This window comes from Phacochoerus africanus, chromosome 15 (genome assembly GCF_016906955.1).
Source record: "Phacochoerus africanus isolate WHEZ1 chromosome 15, ROS_Pafr_v1, whole genome shotgun sequence".
Lineage (NCBI taxonomy): Eukaryota > Metazoa > Chordata > Mammalia > Artiodactyla > Suidae > Phacochoerus > Phacochoerus africanus.
The window spans coordinates 47,406,735-47,425,031 of NC_062558.1; the positions used below are offsets into that span (position 1 = coordinate 47,406,735).

At 50.0% G+C, this 18,297-nt stretch overlaps 1 protein-coding gene across 2 annotated transcripts in view; it reads right to left on the reverse strand.

Moving 5' to 3' along the window:
• TBC1D10A (TBC1 domain family member 10A) overlaps nucleotides 1-18,114 on the reverse strand; it is a 33,023-nt gene extending 14,909 nt beyond the window's left edge. Inside the window, exons 1-2 of one of the 2 annotated variants that reach the window (XM_047760227.1) lie at nucleotides 17,820-17,959; nucleotides 385-429 (exon numbers count right to left, since the gene is read on the reverse strand). Coding sequence is in view for 1 of the 2 variants with exons in the window: in XM_047760226.1 (XP_047616182.1) it covers nucleotides 17,820-18,028 (209 nt within the window). In the remaining variant the exon portion in view is untranslated. Of the gene's footprint in view, nucleotides 1-384; nucleotides 430-17,819 lie in introns of both variants that reach the window. The other variant, XM_047760226.1, reaches the window with a different exon arrangement.
• Nucleotides 18,115-18,297: the final 183 nt, after the last annotated feature.

An 18,297-nucleotide genomic window follows, 5' to 3' on the forward strand; every position in this document is an offset into this window, starting at 1 on the left:
ATCCCTGGCCTCGCTCAGTGGGTTAAAGATCTGGTGAGCTGTGGTATAGGTTGCAGATGCGGCTCAGATCTGGCGTTGCTGTGGCTGTGGCATAGGCTGGCAGCTGTAGCTCCATTTCGACCCCCAGCCTGGGAACTACCATATGCAGAGGGTGTGGCCCTAAAAAGCAAAAAAAAAAAAGATACCCAGAAAGGAGCTGTGCGGTGGAGGTAGGATAAGGGCATCCCTAAAAATGGCATGATGGTATAAAAGCCCTGAGGTAGCTTCCTCCTAACAGTGGGGGAGAGCATGAGCCCTTTCCAGTGACAGAGAAACTGACCAAACAGCCAGCTTAAGGGACCAAATGGCCCATGGGGGGATGTTAGGGGTCTGAGTTTCACTTACCCTTTCAGAAAACCCCTCTTTCCTTAAGGTGGCCTGAAGGAGTCTCTGTAACCAAAAGAAGCTAATGAGAACAGTTTCTAGTTGCCCAGCCTCTGCTGAGACCCTTCTAGGGATGGGGCCTCATTATTTCCAGATGAAGCCACCCTACTGTTGAAGTTTCTACTGTGAAGAACTTTCTTCCCCCCAGTTTTCCTGGAACCTTCAATCTATACTCTCAACACTCCCTTCTAGGCTATCTGATTCTCAGCCAGATCAGTCTCATATAGGTACATACACACTTATTCCTTGTCCCCCTCCCATCCCTACCAAGAACGCCCCTTCTCCCCTCTTCCATCACAGCAACACTTTCAGGGCCCAAAATAACAATAAAAAACAAAACACCATCAATAACAGCAGCAACAGTAGTTACCATTTGTACATCATTTACTACTTACCAATATCTTCCTAAAGGTTTATATACATTATTCTTGCATACATTTCATAACAACCCTATCATAATTGTTCTCCGTATTCCAGAAGTAGAATCTAAGACTTAGCAAAGTTAAGTGCCTTGCTCAAAGCCATGCAGCTGGACTCAAACCCAGGCCTGCCTTACTCCACAACCTATACTTTTTTGTTTGTTTGTTTGTTTTGCCTTTTCTAGGGCCACTCCTGCGGCATATGGAGGTTCCCAAGTTAGGGGTCTAATCGGAGCTGTAGCCGCTGGCCTACACCAGAGCCACAGCAATACCAGATCCTTAACCCACTGAGCAAGGCCAGGGATCGAACCCGCAACCTCATGGTTCCTAGTCGGATTCATTAACCACTGAGCCATGACAGGAACTCCACAGCCCATGCTTTTGTGTACTACACTCCTATGCCCCACAGGTCAAGCCCTCAGCCTCTATAACCCCCATGCCTACCCAGATCTCATGAGTTGTCCTTCAAGCTGGAGACCTTCATCTTGACTTAGAACATCATTTCTCAAAGGTTTTAAACTGAGATCCACTATAAGAAACACATTTTAGGAGTTCCCGTCGTGGCGCAGTGGTTAACGAATCCGACTAGGAACCATGAGGTTGCGGGTTCGGTCCCTGCCCTTGCTCAGTAGGTTAACGATTCGGCATTGCCGTGAGCTGTGGTGTAGGTTGCAGACGTGGCTCGGATCCCGCGTTGCTGTGGTTCTGGCGTAGGCCGGTGGCTACAGCTCCGATTAGACCCCTAGCCTGGGAACCTCCATATGCCGCGGGAGAGGCCCAAGAAATAGCAACAACAACAACAACAAAAAAGACAAAAGACAAAAAAAAAAAAAAGAAACACATTTTATATTGAGACCAGACAGAGATAGACATACACACACTCATACACACATACATATATAACCGAAATACATTTTATGAAACAATTTATTTTTCCATGTATTAATGCAGTGGATATTTTCAATTCAAATACTACTACATCATTCTTTTCTATTTCTATTTCTTCTTTTTTTTTTTTTTTTTTGCTTTTCAGGGCCACACCTGAGGCATATGGAAGTTCCCAGGTTAGGGGTCAAATCGGAGCTGTAGCTGCCAGCCTATGCCACAGCCACAGCAACATGGGACCTGAGCCACATCTGTGACATACAGCTCACAGCAACACTGGATCCTTAACCCACTGAGTGAGGCCAGGGATCAAACCCGCATCCTCACAGATACTAGTTGGGTTCATTACTACTGAGCCACAATGAGAACTCCTCTATTTCTTCTTTTTTTTTTTGTCTTTTTGCTATTTTTTGGGCCGCTCCCGCGGCATATGGAGGTTCCCAGGCTGGGGGTCTAATCGGAGCTGCAGCCACCAGCCTACGCCAGAGCCACAGCAACACTGGATCCGAGCCACGTCTGCCACCTACACCACAGCTCACGGCAATGCCGAATCATTAACCTACTGAGCAAGGGCAGGGACCGAACCCGCAACCTTATGGTTCCTAGTCGGATTCGTTAACCACTGCGCCATGACGGGAACTCCTCTTTTTTTTTTTTTAATGCTAGTAACAGGAGTTTCCGTCGTGGCGCAGTGGTTAACGAATCTGACTAGGAACCATGAAGTTGCGGGTTCAAACCCTGGCCTCGCTCAGTGGGTTAAGGATCCGGCGTTGCTGTGAGCTGTCGTATAGGTCACAGACGTGGCTCAGATCCCACGTTGCTGTGGCTCTGGTGTAGGCCGGTGGCCACTGCTCCGATTCGACCTCTAGCCTGGGAACCTCCATATGCTGCAGGTGTGGTCCTAGAAAAGGCAAAAAGACAAAAAAATAAAATAAAATAAAATGCTAGTAATAATCCCCTAAAATTGATTTCACACTAAATCACTAATGAATCAAGACATAGTCTGAAATGAGCACTTTATTACAACTTGCTCATATTGCTCAGCACTGTCCCTTCCTAACTGGACTGGGTCTTGAACTTCTGTAACTCTCACTATGTACCTCACAGGCGTTCAACAAATGCCTGCCTGGTTTTCTCATGACATCATTACTTTCATCTGTATTATATTTGGGGCCACAAGCCACTGTTGCCTATAGCAATTTTATTTGTGCCCCTAATAGCCCAGTGAGATCCTGATAGATTAACTACTATTTCCTTAGACCCATAAGAAACTCAACCCAATCAGAGAGACTGTATGACTTGGGCAAAGTCACAACACTATTAAGTGGCAAAACCAGGGCTTTCCTTTGTCATAGTGACTCATGTGCTACTTCTCACTCCCCTAGAAAGGCTCTGAGGAAATCAGGCCATTCTCCAGATGCCACTGTGGGGCTCTATCTCTGGCCTCTAAGCCCCTGGAGACAGTCTAACTACCTGCTCCTGTGTTCTGACTATTCCAGTGAGCGGCCTGCCCATACCTAGCATTGCTCAGTGAGGCCAATATGCTGGGTGGGCACAGCTCATGAGCACACCCTCAGTTGGAAAAGGCAAGCCTGGGAAAATGAGCCATTTGTTGGCCACCCCCTTCTGAGGGAGAGAGGCACAGAGGAGACAGACAGTGTCTGAGCCCAGATTCTATTGCATTCTCAGGCTTAGCTAGGCTTGGCTGGGCCGTGCCGTGCCAGGGCATGGCTCAAGGCAGCAGTGACACTCCATTAACGCTTAGAAGGACAAGACTACCCAATACCCAAGACCCAGGGCTCTTGTGCTTCCAACTGTGTACTTTCTGCCCACACACACTTCAGCGCCTCTGGCTGGCAAACTCAGCCAGGTGTGGTACCTGTGCCCATGTCCTTTATCCAATGGTAAAAAATGAACTTTAGTCTCAAGGAATCAGTGTAACCCCCTCCTCTAAATCTCACTCTCCAAACCAGGCCAAACAAAGAGAGACACAGCCCAAGTAGAAAGCCCAAGGTCACAGACCTCAGGATTGAACCTCCTCATCTCAACCATCAGGAAGGCCAGGTGGAGTATGGAAGAGAGTAAAAAGAGTGAGGACCTTAAAGCTAGCCAACATAGGTTTCCATCCCTGTTCCTCCACCTAGGAGACCGACCCCCCCTAGGTCTCATTCTTCATCTTCAAGTGGGACCAGAACACACATCTCATACTTTATAGGGTCTAAATGAAGAATAAATGTATCTAAGGACCCAGCCTGCTGGGTGTCCAGTTAATGGCAGCAATTATGTGACTGGTAATTGCTGCTTACTTAGCACTTTCACATCCCTTTTCCCATCTGACTGGTCCACATACACACACAGCAGGGCAGGATTATCCCCATTTTACCCATGAAGCAATTGAGGCCCCGAGAGAGTAAGTCATTTACTCAATGACACAAAGACTGTAACTCTTGGCTTCTGACCCAGCTCTGCCACTTTGGGACTGCTCTGAGCTTCCAGTTCCCCACCTGTAACATGGGGGCAATGCCACTACTTCAGAGGACAGCAGTAAAGATGACATGAGACAAGTAAGAGCTGACACACTTCCAGTACCCACTGGGCACTAGCTCTGCCAAGCACTACATAGGCACACAATTCCCCAAGGAAGTAGCTTTTATTATTCCCACTTAAATGGACAAGAAAAATAAAGCTTAGCACAGTTGAGAAATCTGTCCAAAGTTACACAGCCTGGAAGTAGAGGCTGCCAAATGGCCACCAAAACATCCAATAAATATAAAGTGCCCACATGTAACAGGGCCTCAATACCTGTTACATTCCCTTCCTTTTCCTTTACTGCCCAGAAGAGAGCCACTACCCTCTGTGCTGAGAGGGCAAGAGTGAGCGAGACAAAAGAGTGGAAAACTGGGAAGTGGATATGCACAGAGAGCACAGCCAATCACAGATCCAGGGACAACAAGGGCAGGGGAGCTCCCTGTTCCCACCCAGAGCTGGAAAAAGAAGTGAGGATAAACAAAAGACTGACCTACTTTGCACACTGAGTAACAACCTCTGGAGTTCATTAACCTAAGAGGCAGTAATGACTAAAAGTATAAATAGCTTTTATGCCAGCTCCATAATAACCGATGATAGGAAAATGGAATGTAAGAGAGGGTGGGTTGGCGGTGTACAAATGGCTGATGGTCAGGGCTGCAAGGCCTGTGAAGTCACCCAGTGAGTCCACCTCATCCCAAATAGCCAAGGTGGCCTATAGACCAAAGGGTAAGTGATCTGCCCAAGGCTACCCTGTGAGTCAGTGTGGAAAAGGAAGACGGTCTGCAGCAGCCTGGCACTCCTTCCTGTGGCCTGGCAGCCCCAGGCTTGGAGGTAGGGCAGTGTCCAGGCTCCCCATCTGGGTGAGAGTCTGGCTTGCTTCTCTCTCCACTACTCCCAGAGCAAGCCAGTTCTAGGCCTGCCTCCCTTTCCCATAAGGAATTCTCTGGCTTTGCTCCTTCCCAGGCCTGGGTCAGTGCACAATGGTAAACAGGTTCTCTCCCCACCCTTCTTTGGCCTCAGTGCCCTGGGCCTCTGCCCAGTTCTCTACTCTGCTCAGCCCCACCCCCCTCGATGTCAGAGGCAAGAAATGGTTCCTTTAAGCGCCAGCCTTGCTGGCTCCAAAAGGCAAGGAATCCCCCTTCCTCCAAGCCAACTCAGATAAGGAAAGGCACTGACCATAGCAAAACCCCCAAGGCAGCTCTCCCTGACAAATGCAGAGATTATGGAGACTACTCTCAATAGAAGTCATCCCTTCCCCAAGCCCCCACCCCTACCGGCCAGTGTATTAATTGAAATTCCCCACTGGCAATGGGGTCCTCAGGTCACATTCTCACTGTGGGCACCTGGGGGCCCCCATGACTCCTGTACGGACCCCCTCACCTATCCTTACAAAACTGCTAGATTTTATTAATAGGTCTTATCAAATTAGTCTTGACTTGCTACCTTATCTTTGCCAAGAGTCCCTCAAGGCTCCCTACTGCCCTCCTTATCCAAGAGAAACCTCAGGCCCTGGCTCTCTAGCCCTCCTATTCCCCCTACACAGCCCTCTTTTCCCCCAGCCCTTTCTCTAGAGGGCCCCCTCTCTGAGCTGCCCTCCCTCACCCCAACCCCGACTCTAACTCAGCCCCACTCATCTTCTGAGGCCTCATTCAGAATACTCTCTCATCTCTACAAGGCCTTTCCTAACCACTCCAGTGACAGAACACAATCAGCACCTCATTACATCCCATACACATCTCTCTTAAGCCTGTGTTCCAGACGCTGAATCTCCAAAGTTGAATAAAACGTAGTCCCTGCCCTTGAGGAAGTCAGTCTGGCAGAGGAGACAGATGGGTAAGTAAATAACTATCACACACAGAAGTGCTATCACAAAGCAAGTAGAAGGCGTTAGGAGACTGCGAGAAGCCTCCAGGATGGGGGTGGAGGGGGTTTAGGGAAAGTTTTAACGGGAAGCTGACTTTAGAGATGGTCCTTAAAGGATGACAGGAAGTGGCCAGGGTAAGAAAGGGGAAAGAGCACACCAGGCAGAAGACCCAGTGTGAGAGAGCACAAGTTGAGAGAAAAGGGCCTGGCTTATTTGGGGAATGTGGGCAGTCTAGTGGAGCGAGTCTGGCTTCTCCACCCAACTGTCCAGTTTGCTCTGCTGAGGCAGCATTCCCCGAGAAGGTGCGCTCCAGGGGACACTCTGCAGCGTGTCCTGGCCCTAGCTGGTGCTCAATAAACGTGCATTAGTAGATTCATCAGCTTTGTGACCTCACGCACAATGAGTTTCGGTTTTTTCCACACCAAGGTGGGAATACAGTCCTCTACCTTGAGACCAGGTAGGAAAAGCACAAACACAGAAAGAGCTTGATAAAGGGCACTTCTCTCGCCTGATACCAGCTCCGGATCATCCCTGAAGCCCAGCACAGGGCTAAGCACAGATGCGCCTGATGATGGCCTTTTACAACATTATAATTCTATATTCAATTAACATAATTGCAGCAGTCTGTTATAACACTTACCAGGCATTTGCTATGGACCAGACATGGTGCTCAGCACTTAAATTATTTCATCTAATCCTGACAACAAGCACATAAAATGGGTCCTCTAATTATCCCTCACCTCCACCCCCGACTTCTGCTGAGGAAAAAATTCAGGTTTTCAGAAAGCCAGTAACTATCTAATATCCAGGGTGAGCAGAGGACAGATATGGGAGGTGAACCCAGGCTCTGCTCCTCTCCTGCTCTGTCACTAAACTCTGGCACTGACTGTTGTCCACTAGGCTGGGTGTACATAAGCCTTGCTCCCAGGGAGCTTGAAGCTTGGTGGATGCAGAGCCATAAACTGTGTGGTGCATGGCAAGTCACTTTACTGCTCTGGGATTTGGTATCTGCCTGTGCAAAATGGAGATTAGGATGATAACTACATCTCACAGAGTTAAATGAGGAGGTATTGGTGAAAGCCTGGTCCACCATGCAGGCTAATCTATGAAATGGCATTCCCATGTGACTGTGCTGGGAGGATGGATGGGTCACTCAGAGGCAGGACAGGAAGCTCAGGATGAAAGTCTACAAAGGGAATTCACTGGTGCCCTAGTGGTTAAGGATCTGGTGATGTCACTGCTGGGGCTTGGGTTGCTGCTGTGATGGGGTTGGATCCCGGGCCCAGGAAGTTCCACATGCCATGAGCATGGCCAAAAAAATTAAAAACCAAAACAAACAAGTAAACAACAACAAAAAAAACTATCTACAGGGAACACAGAAGGAGGATAGTGGTCATGATGAAGCAAATTGACTCCTTCCCCAAGAGGGCAGAGGCCCCAGATAGGCTTTGAATTGCACCTTTCAGGAGTCCCATGCCTGTTCCCTGCTTTATCGTCACAGACCAAGGAGAAGGAAGATTGGGAGCTTGAATCAGGGCCCTAAGAGTCAGGGTCACCTGAGGGCTCTGTTCCAAGTGACTCAATGAGGAACTAACTGGGGGATTCCCAACCTGCCCTGGCAGGTCAGAAAGCGCTAGGTCACAAGCTGAATGGGACTGGCTCTGTCTTACCCCCAAGGTCCAAGGGTGAGTAGGCAGAGCACATGAGGGAATCTGGATCTTCATACCCATGCCGCCTTGTTCTCTCACCTTTATGCCAAAGGCCTAAAGTGAACTTCAAAGGATAATTTACACTCTAATTATAAGAGCCACCATGTACCACAGAACTCTTACTTTGTGACAGACACTGTGCCAGGTGTTTTTTACCAACATTATCACCCTTATTTCTCATAGCCATAACTGGTGTTGGGCCAGTTCCCTCTCCCAGTGCTACCACATAGCCCATTTACAGACTCAGAGAGCCCACACAGCTAGAAAGTAATGGAGCCAGGACTTGAAGCCATGTCTGCTGGTGTCTTGAACCCAGGTTCTTCCCAGAGAAAGACCCAGGTCCAAATTTAGGTTCTCCTTTTTTTTGGTGAAACCAAGACAGAGAGGGAAAGAAAAGACAGAGCTTCCCCCAAAAGTTGTTGCCTAGGAAGGACTGTTTCTGGACACACAGAATCCAGGGCCCCGAGTGCACAGAGGAGAAACAAGAGTTCTCCACACTATGCTCCTGGGCACCCTTACCACCCAGCGGCCCCTGCCTTGTCTTGGGGTATATGTGAGGGGCTGTTGTGGAAACCTGGGACAGGAAGTATGCCATCCTTTATAGCAACTCAACAACAAAAATAACTTGAAAAGCCTACTAGTAGGAGAAGTGTAGACACTTGGGGCTGGACCAAAGTCCTAAAGCCAGAACAGGAAGAGGGAGGAGAGGCCACCCAGTGGCAACCAACTTTGGTAAGATGGAAAACTGGGAAGGAGAAATCCTGGCTCCCAAGCACAGTTCCATTACTTAGTCAATTTTGGTTTCTTTGTCTGTAAACAGGGCAAAATAAAACTTACCCTACTGATTTCCCATTGCTCCTATAAGGATTACTGCAAGGCAATAAGAATGAAAGCACTCTGCAGACTACAGAGCCTGACAAATCAAAGCATTCTTTGATCTGATGACACTCCCAAAGACAAGAGGACCACTGGTCTGACAAACAAAGAGAAGTCCTCTCACAAGAGGAACAGAGCATTCTGGGAGCATTGGCCTCTGTGCTGTGACGACCCCTTGCACTTGTGTACCTGCTAAAAAATTTCTCAAAGCCCTTTTCATATACTCCAAGGTCAGTCTCAGGATGTTAGAAGCAGAAGAACTTTTTGACATCATCCATTAAAACTGCCTTAGTTCAGGAATTCCCACCATGGCACAATGGGTTAGGAATCAGATTGCAGCGGCTCAAGTCACTGAAGAGGTGTGGGTTTGATCCCCAGCCAGCACATGGGTTAAAGGATCTGCCATTGCCACAGCTGCTGCATAGGTAGCAGCTGCAGCTCAGATTTGGTCCCTGGCCCAGAAATGTCTATATGAAATGGGTGTGGCTGTAAAATTAAAAAACAAACAAAAAACTAAGTTTACAGGCAGGGGAAACTGAGGCTTAGAAAGATTAAGCAACCTTAATCACAAAGGTCACAAAGCTAGTTAGGGGCCCAGTGAGGCCCAGGACTCTGGTCTCCGACCTCTGTTCATCAGTCTTTGTTTACATTTGTCCCTAATCCAGTTATCTCCAGTTTGATCCTCATAATCCTGTTGCCTTCCTTTAAAGCGGACAGTGGGCTGGTGCTGACTCTGCTTTGTCACAGCCCTGAACTCCCCAAGGTGCCTGGCATGGCTGGCATACCCAGGGCACATCAAGGGGTTCTTTGTCTCTCTCCAGTAGGAAAGCGGGTTAGCTGGCCTGGTTGGAAGGGATGGATGGAGTGAGTGGAACTGAGCTTTGTGGTCTCTGCCCAGTAAACATATTAGATGGCAAGGAAGGCTTCAAGGAGGGCTAGAGTCCTCTCCAGGGAGAGAGGAGTAAGGCTGAGGGCATGGGAGACCTACCTTAGGGTGGTGTGCAGCTAGGGAAAGCAGGTTTGGAGCTTTGGGGCACAGCATATGCTGCTGATCAGGGGGAGGCAGATGGCAGCTGAGGGCTGACTTCATCTCACCTTAAGTCTTTATTCTGGTCCTGGAGCTGGTGCTTGGCTGGAAGTAGAAGCAAGTCCAAAACCTATGAGAAGGTGAACCTCAGCCCTTAGGAGCACCACCGCCCATTTCTCAGAGGTGATTCTGCCTGGATATGTGTATTTAGGCTAGTATGGGAAAGGGCTCTCAACCCAGGAGTCAAGGTCCCAGCACTGGCTGCACCACTGACACTTGCGGTTTGTGACTTAAGCACATCCCCTCACCTGACCACAGGGCTAATGCTCCCTGCTTTTCATCCACCACGTACTATGTATGCAGCCATGTGCTAGGCTCTGGGAATATACTCCTGTCCTCCTAGGACCTAGAGCCTAGTAGGGAAGTTTGACATCCAAGCAGTAGATAAAGTTATGGCTTTCCCTGTGGTAAGAAGGCCCCAGGATGGCTAGGGCCACTATGGCTTGGTCAGGGCCTTCCCAACTCCTCACCAGTCCACACAGCCAGTCAGGCACCAAGCCCTACCGATTTGCTGCCCTCTTTATCCTCATAGCTCCAGAATTCTTCCAGGCTTTTCTACCACCCTCCTGAGCTGTCCCAAACTCTCCCAACTGGTCTCACTACCTGCAGTCCAGTTCCTCTTCATGCAATCTTCCATGCCAGCACCAAACTGACCCTAACAAAACATAGGAGGCCTCAGTTTAACATTCAAGGCCAGGAGTTCCCGTCGTGGCGCAGTGGTTAACGAATCCGACTAGGAACCATGAGGTTGCGGGTTCGGTCCCTGCCCTTGCTCAGTGGGTTAATGTTCCGGCGTTGCCGTGAGCTGTGGTGTAGGTTGCAGACACGGCTCGGATCCCGCGTTGCTGTGGCTCTGGCGTAGGCCGGTGGCTACAGCTCCGATTTGACCCCTAGCCTGGGAACCTCCATATGCCGCGGGAGCAGCCCAAGAAATAGCTAAAAAAAAAAAAAAAAAATTCAAGGCCAAATTCTGCCCAACCTACTTTCCTACCCTCTCCTTGCTTCACATCATCCTCCCACCTCCCGTTCCTGTCACCTGTGCACTTAGCACACCATATTTTTCAAACAGCTGGCTTCTAGGGGGACTTTACACAAGAGTACCCTCCCACACAATGGAATGCCCTTCCTTGCTCCTTCTGAGACCTGAATCAAATGCCCCTTCTTTCTGGGCTCCTATAGGTGGAGCTGGCTCCTTTTTCCTATATATTCCCAGAGCAACCACATGCCTCCATTACAGCCTTTATTGTTCAACAGCGTGATGATTTGTTTGTGCTTCTATTTTCCAACCCATCTGTGAAACAAGGCAAGGATGTTTCGATCAACTCTGTATCCCTTGTCCTAATCACAGGGCTGCCAGAGTAGGTGCTCAATAAATGTTTGATAAATAAAGTCACTGCTAAGATGGATAAACTGATGAAAGTAAGCCTTGGCTTTCTCTCCCAGGCTCCTGAATCTGCTGTCTACTTCCCTACATGAAGAGCAGCAAAGAGGTAAGCTGTGCCAGCCTCTGAGGAACTGGACATAGCATGGAGTGGATTACGATAGGGTGGGGTAGAGGAGGGAAAGAGAAAGATGAGATGAGGAACGCCTAAGCTGGCAGCTTCCCTAAAATCCTGGACCAGGGGCTTCTAGGCAGGTGAAGCATCAGGAGATCTGGTTTGCCAGTGGAGCAGCCAGGAGAGTTTTCTCTCTGCCAAGCAGGCTTCCTGGGCCCAATATAGCAGATTTGGAGTTCCCACCTTGGCACAGCAGAAACGAATCCAACTAGGAACCATGAGGTTTCGGGTTCAATCCCTGGCCCTGCTCAGTGGGTTAAGAATCCGGCGTTGCCATGAGCTGTGGTGTAGGTTGCATATGCAGCTCGGATCTGGCATTATTGTGGTTCTGGCGTAGGCCAGCAGCAACAGTTCCAATTAGACCCCTAGCCTGGGAACCTCCATATGCCGTGGGTGCGGCCCTCAGAAGACAAAAGACAAAAATAAAATAAAATAAATAAAAATAAATAAAAAAACAAAACAACAACAACAACAAAAAATATAGTAGCACATTTGCCAGAAGTAGAGGAAGCAGCTAAAGTAGGCCTCCTCTGATTCAAATGTGCTGCCCACACAATAAGAGTGTGATCAGCTAGGACACTGACAATGGGTGGATGACAGCTGGGTTCTGCTCTGGAGGTTTATCTTGGCTTGGAATGAGGAAGAGAATGGGTGTTTCCATATAGCTATGGTAGCAATGGACTGAAAGTTAGAAGAGCTAGGATCCCCCTGCCAAAATCTGGTTCTACTGTTAACTAAGTGCAAGGGTTCTCCAATCTCACCTGTACAGGGTACATAATCCCTGACTTACCAACAAAAAAACACTTCTTCCAAAGGCACAGACTGGATATCAAATTCAGATGGCCATTAGGCAGTATTTTGAGGCCAAGAGTAATGCAGTGTAGACGCTGGCCTACGGCGGGCTAGAACAAGCCTGATCTGGCCATGATTCCTGGGCCTCCCCAAAGATCTTCTTCACTTGGTCTTTCCTGGATTGGCTGGCCATGGACTTTGACTGTACTGACCTGCCTTGCCCTCCACACTGGGATGGGGAGGTAGCCAGGTATCTGCTAACTCCTGCTCTGGGTATGGGGGCCTCAGGGACTGGTGAACACCTGATACCCTGCTTGCTGCCACATTAGCAAGGCTTAGTCATTGGATTCAGTTTGAGAAACTGGTTCTAGTCCCAGTTCTGCCATCTACCAACTGGCAAACCTTGGATGCTTTCTTCTGAGATCTTCTGTGTGCTCGTCTACAAAACAGGATAACCACTCCGCTCAGGGGAAAGTGAGGGTTCACCATGGGTTAGGGTTCACCCTGCCCACTGGGGATGGACCTCACTGACATTCATCATCTCAGCCAGAGATAGAAAACAGAAAATGAAATGACAGGACCACTAGATATTCCAATCTCTACGAAGAGGCAGGACAGTCATTGAGTACTTACTGTGTTGTCAGGCTCTTTTCAAACATCAGCTCATTTAAACATCACATAATACTGCAAAGTCAGTATTATGATAACCATTTCATGTGAGAAACTGAGGCTCAGAAAAATGAAGCAATATGTTGAAGGTCACACAGATGGCCAAACTCCAGAGTTAATGTGAGGAGGGAGCACAGAGCACCTTCTTTCCCTAACTCAGTGTAAACAGATTGGGAGGCTGGACCAGAGCCAGGCCTCACTGGCCCCCTGAAGGTCCTGTTTCAGACCCAGATGCTAGGAGGACAAAACATCAAGCAGGTCTCACCGCTTTATCTCTTTCCCACAGCTTAAGATTTCCTAGCAGGCGGACACACAGGCACCTTCCCAGGGCAGCAGCTGGTGCACTGGCCCCCTCCTTCATCAAGTCAAGTCTTGTCTGAGGCCCTAGAACACCCACAGGGTTACCAAACCGGATTTTCCTTTGATGCCGGAGAAAGAGAAGGAGAGAGAAAATGAAGGACCTGTGGTCCAGAGTCACAGACTAGGGCCCCACATGTGCAGCAGTCTCCTGCCAGATGGGCCACCCGGGGACCACTCCACTGCCAGCTCCATGTTCTCCTGGGAACTGTCATAGCTCAAGAAAAGAGGATATTTTGAACTTATAAACTGGAGAAGGAGGTAGAAAAGCAGGGAGGCAGGCGAAGGGCCCTGGCCCAACAAAACCTGGCACAGACCAAACTATAGGGATGTCAATTAAGCCAATTCTACGATTTCCAAAGTCATGGGCAGCCGTTGTTGGCTAGAAGAAGTGGAGGGCCCAGGGTACAGGGGAATCAGCACAAGACAATACTGCTATTCCAGATGTTTTTCCCTGGGCCCAGTTCAGATCCCTCTCTTCCCTAACAGGAAGCCAACACCCACGGGATCCCAGAAAGCATAGTTCCTCACCTCATCTGGCCTGCAGCACTGAGCAGAATGAAGCTGGGTGGGAAACTCCAGCTTCAGGAGGCCAGTCCTCTGTACCCATGCCACCACAGGGACCTTCACTGGCTGGCTGCCTTCTTGCCTTTCCCCACTTACTGGCTACTGCTCAAGAGTAGGTAGGGACCATCTTGGTTCAAAAGACAGACAAGGTGAAGTAGAAAGGGCCTAGGGCTGAGAATAAGGAGTTCTGGGTTCAGTTCTTGGCTTTGCTCCTAACTGACTGAAGAGATGAGGTGAATCCCTTCTCTCAGGCCTCAAGGTTACTTATCTATGTAAGGATGGCCATCTCTGAGGTCTTACTTTGAAATGTCTAGCAGTAAAAGTCATTTGGTAAATAAATATTAACTGAGCATTTACTTCTCTGCAGGCCTGAGAAAAAGGTGAATAAGTTTGGACTCAGTTCTGAAGCTGATCAGTCTAATAAAGTGGTAATGACCACATATTTTTACCCTTGCTGGGCCATCCTCGTTAGCCTCTTACATTGCTGAGGGAACCAAAAGTGCTAGGAGTTCACCTGTGGTGCAGCAGGTTAAGGATCCAGCATTGTTACTGCAGCAGCTTGGGTTGCTGCTATGGTGTGGGTTCAATCCCTGGCCCAGGAACTTTCACATAAAAAAGTGCTGAGCTAAACCAGGGAAAGTGAGAGCAGAAAGGTTCCTGCTATGAACTTTCTGTTCTACCTGTCCAGCCCTTGATTTTCTGCTGGGGCCATAGGCCATATTAATGGATGGTAAATGCAGTGGAAATTGTCCTGACTTGGGAGTCAGAAATCCTGTATTCAAGTCCTGATTCTGCCACTAACATGCTGTATGATTTTCTTTTTTTTTTTTTTAGGGCTGCACCTGCAGCACATGGAAGTTCTCAGGCTAGGGGTGGAATTGGAGCTGCAGCCATAGCAATGAGGGACCTAAGCTGCCTCTGCAATCTACACCACAGCTCACAGCAATTCCGGATCCTTTAACCCACTGAGTGAAGACAGTGATCGAACCCACATTATTGTGGATACTAGTTGGGTTCTTAACCCGCTGAGCCACAATAGAAATCCCCCATGCTTAAGCAAGGTTTTCTCTGAGTTCCCTCATCTCTATAAATTACGGTTAAGCTGGTCAATCTCTTAAGATCCCTTTTAGCTCAAAGGGTCTATGATTTTTTTTTTTTGGTCTTTTTGCTATTTCTTGGGCCGCTCCTGCGGCATATGGAGGTTCCCAGGCTAGGGGTTGAATCGGAGCTGTAGCCACCGGCCTACGCCAGAGCCACAGCAACGCAGGATCCGAGCCGCGTCTGCAACCTACACCACAGCTCACGGCAACGCCGGAACATTAACCCACTGAGCAAGGGCAGGGACCGAACCCGCAACCTCATGGTTCCTAGTCGGATTCGTTAACCACTGCGCCACGACGGGAACTCCTGATTTTATGACCTACTCATGCCAGGCACCGAACACTCAACTGAGTGGGGTAGCTTCTGATTTGCATTCTTCCCCATCCCCCCAGCTCCTGGCAACTGCCAAAACTTATCATCTTGAGACAACCTTTGGCCTAGGATGGCTAAAATGGACCTTTAATCTGGAGCCAGAGTCCCCACCATCTCTGCTGCAGCCATCAGTGCTAATGTTTCACTTTTCTGGGACAGCACTTGGGCCCCACTAGCCCTCAACCACGAGACTGGATTCAGCACAACCACCCTGAAACTTCTCATAACTTCCCCTCTTACAGCCTTGGGCAGAGACTTACTTTTGACTTTTTTTGAACCACAATATAAACTAAACAGGGAACATCCCAGGCCTTCAGATACCAGAGATTTTAGGTTAGCCAACAGAGTCAAGAAAGTGAGGCAGGGAGAGAGGAAGGGACCTGGAATCCCACCTCAGCCCCAGCAGTATAGACACCAAGGATGCAGAGGGTGTCTGCAAAGCCTGGGTTTGTGGTTGGAGGGTGGGGAAGACAGATGTCTGGCTGCTTGGTTGGGGACTACAGCCAAAGGGAGGTCCTCCCCTGGGGCCTTTCTCTTTCTACAAATACCAGAGATACATGCTCACTTTCTCCTCAATTTTCAGATCCTTTGAAGGGAAAGGAAACTAACATTTTTTTCTGGGCCACTACTTGAGCCAGGCACTGTGCTAGGCACCTTTGAATACTTTATCTCATTTAATCCCCACAGTAATCTTGGGAGTAGGTGATACTGTTACCCTTTACAGTGAGTAAATATGCTCAGAGATTCAGGATCTTACCCATGGTCACACAGCCAGTAAGTGTGACTTCTTCCTAAATTTGGCCTTTTTCCACTATATCACCCTGCTCTGTATGTACCCTGAGATGTGATTAAGTGCCTGATAAGCATGGTAGGAATTCTTACCTCCCAGAATTCACCAGCAAATCTGAGCTCTTCCCTCCAAGCACCCACAAATGCAACTGTGAACTCCTTTCCCACTTTTTTAGACCTCATTCCTCCCAGGGCCCTGAGCCCTTGTATCTGCTCCTCATTTCAAAAATATATTCCAATTCACCTTTGGGTTCTCTCATTCCAATCCCTAGGGAACTGTGACAAAGCTTTGAGACAGGGTGAGGGATCAGAATAAGGGGTGCTCTCTGAGTCCTGGAATGGACAAGGCTTAGCTTGCTGTGAGTAAGTGGAAAGAGGCTGGAGGACACAGTCCAGTGAGTAAGAGAGAACTCTTCTTAGGGGAGGGGAGAGGCCTGCATTTCTCTCCACCTCTCCAAATGAGAAAGAGCCTGCTGAATATGAGGATTTGGACTAGGGAAAAATCCCAGAAGTGACCTTTATGGGATTGTTTGTGTGGGGTGGAAATCTTACAGATGATCAAGGCCCTTCCATAAGTCATAACAGAGGCTGGAGAAGCTTGGGCAGTCACAAATGGTGAGAGAAGGGGAGGAAGGACCCTCTGGAGTAGGGTCATGGCTGAGTCCTGTGGGCTCCCACAAGTGATTGTTTGGGGCTCTCTGTTGAAGGGGAGGCCCATCGCAAGGGAGACTTGTCAATTCTGTGCACAACACTGGTCTCATGTGACAGGACAGGAAGATGGGAGTGGGATCAAGAGTCCATCCTTCCTAAAGGGATCACCAACCCATACATATGATCTCTGTGAGGACTAGGCTCAAGAAGTTCTATGTGGCTGCTCAATTTACCCCACTTAAAGGGAAGGTGCTGCTTCCCTGCCCATTTCTCTGCCTGCCGGCTGGGTGCCTGGGTACAGGGGATCTGGGTGTGCTAAAAGCCTGGACACTGCTGTCTCCTGCTGCTGCCCCCCCAGCCCCAGTCTGTGTTTGGAGAGGAGGTGCATGTTTCCACACCATCCACAAAGACAGTCTATCCTGAAGATGAGGTACCATCACCTTGTGGGTACTGGGAAGGGGGAGTGTCTGCCCACCTGTTGCTAATGACAGGGAGAAATCTGCCTCTGAGGGGAGAGGGGAACACTCTCTGCTCTGACCCTTCCATGAGGGGAAGAGACTGTCTGTCCCAAAGAAGGAGGGAACTGACAAATATCAGTCTATTCAGAGGTCTGTGTGTCTTGAGGTGAGGGTCAGTCTGTCCTGGAATGTAGTGTGGGCAGAGAAGTCTGTCCCTCTGAAGTCTGCCTAAGGTATACCCCTGATATGAGGGTAGTGGACTGCTAAAACAAGGGCATCTGCGGGTCGGGGGCGGGGCGGGGGGGGCATGGAGAACATCGGCCTGTTGGGGGAAGGGCGGCCACCTGTGAGCCTGCCCAGGGTGGCAAAGTCAATCAACCCTAAGGCGAGAGTGGTAATGATGGGGTTGGGACAGGTGTCAATCTGTCCGCAGTTGTGAGGAGAGCCCTTCCTGGGGGCGGGTCAGTCTGTCTGGAGGTGCGAGCAGGAGAGGTGAGGTTGGCCTGCGTGTCCCAGGCTCGAAAGTAGGCTCCAGGGTGAAAGCGGGTCAATCCGCCAGGGGGGAGGTGGGGGTGGGGCAAGGGAGATAAGGGTCGCTGGTTCCTGGTTGAGACACGTCGGTCCTTCCTGAGAGCGGCTCGGTCCGCGTCGAGGCCCTCCTCTCAGGTCCCGCGCCCGCCCCCGGCCCCGGGCCCCGGCCCCCAGCCATACTCACGCGCCCTCGGCGCCTTGCGAGCCCACGATGAAGCCGAACTTGTCGATGCGGCGCTCAGCGAAGCCGTTGGCCTCTGAGTCCGAGCCGAGAGAGCTGAGTTCATCGGCCGTTGCGGCGTCGGGGCCCGGGGCCAGGCTCTCTCGGGTCCCCGACAGGCTCCCCCTGGCTGCGGAAGCGCGCGGCCCGTTTTCTCCGCTGCTCTTCGCCATCCCGGCCGCGCCCGCTGCCTCAGCTTCAGCGGCCACCTCAGCCACCTCAGCCGCCTCAGCCGCCCGACTGCCGCCGACGCCCCGCCCACGTGCCGCGCCCATTGGTCGCAGCAAATCCGGGGGCGGGGCCCTAGGCCTTCCCCGGCGTTCCCTCCCCTCCACACCCAATGGGCGCCGTGGACCCCCAGGGCCCGCCCACCTCCCCCAGGCTGGCGCCAACCGGCCCGACGTGAGGGGGCGGGGCAGCCGTCTCCCGAAGCCCTTCCCCC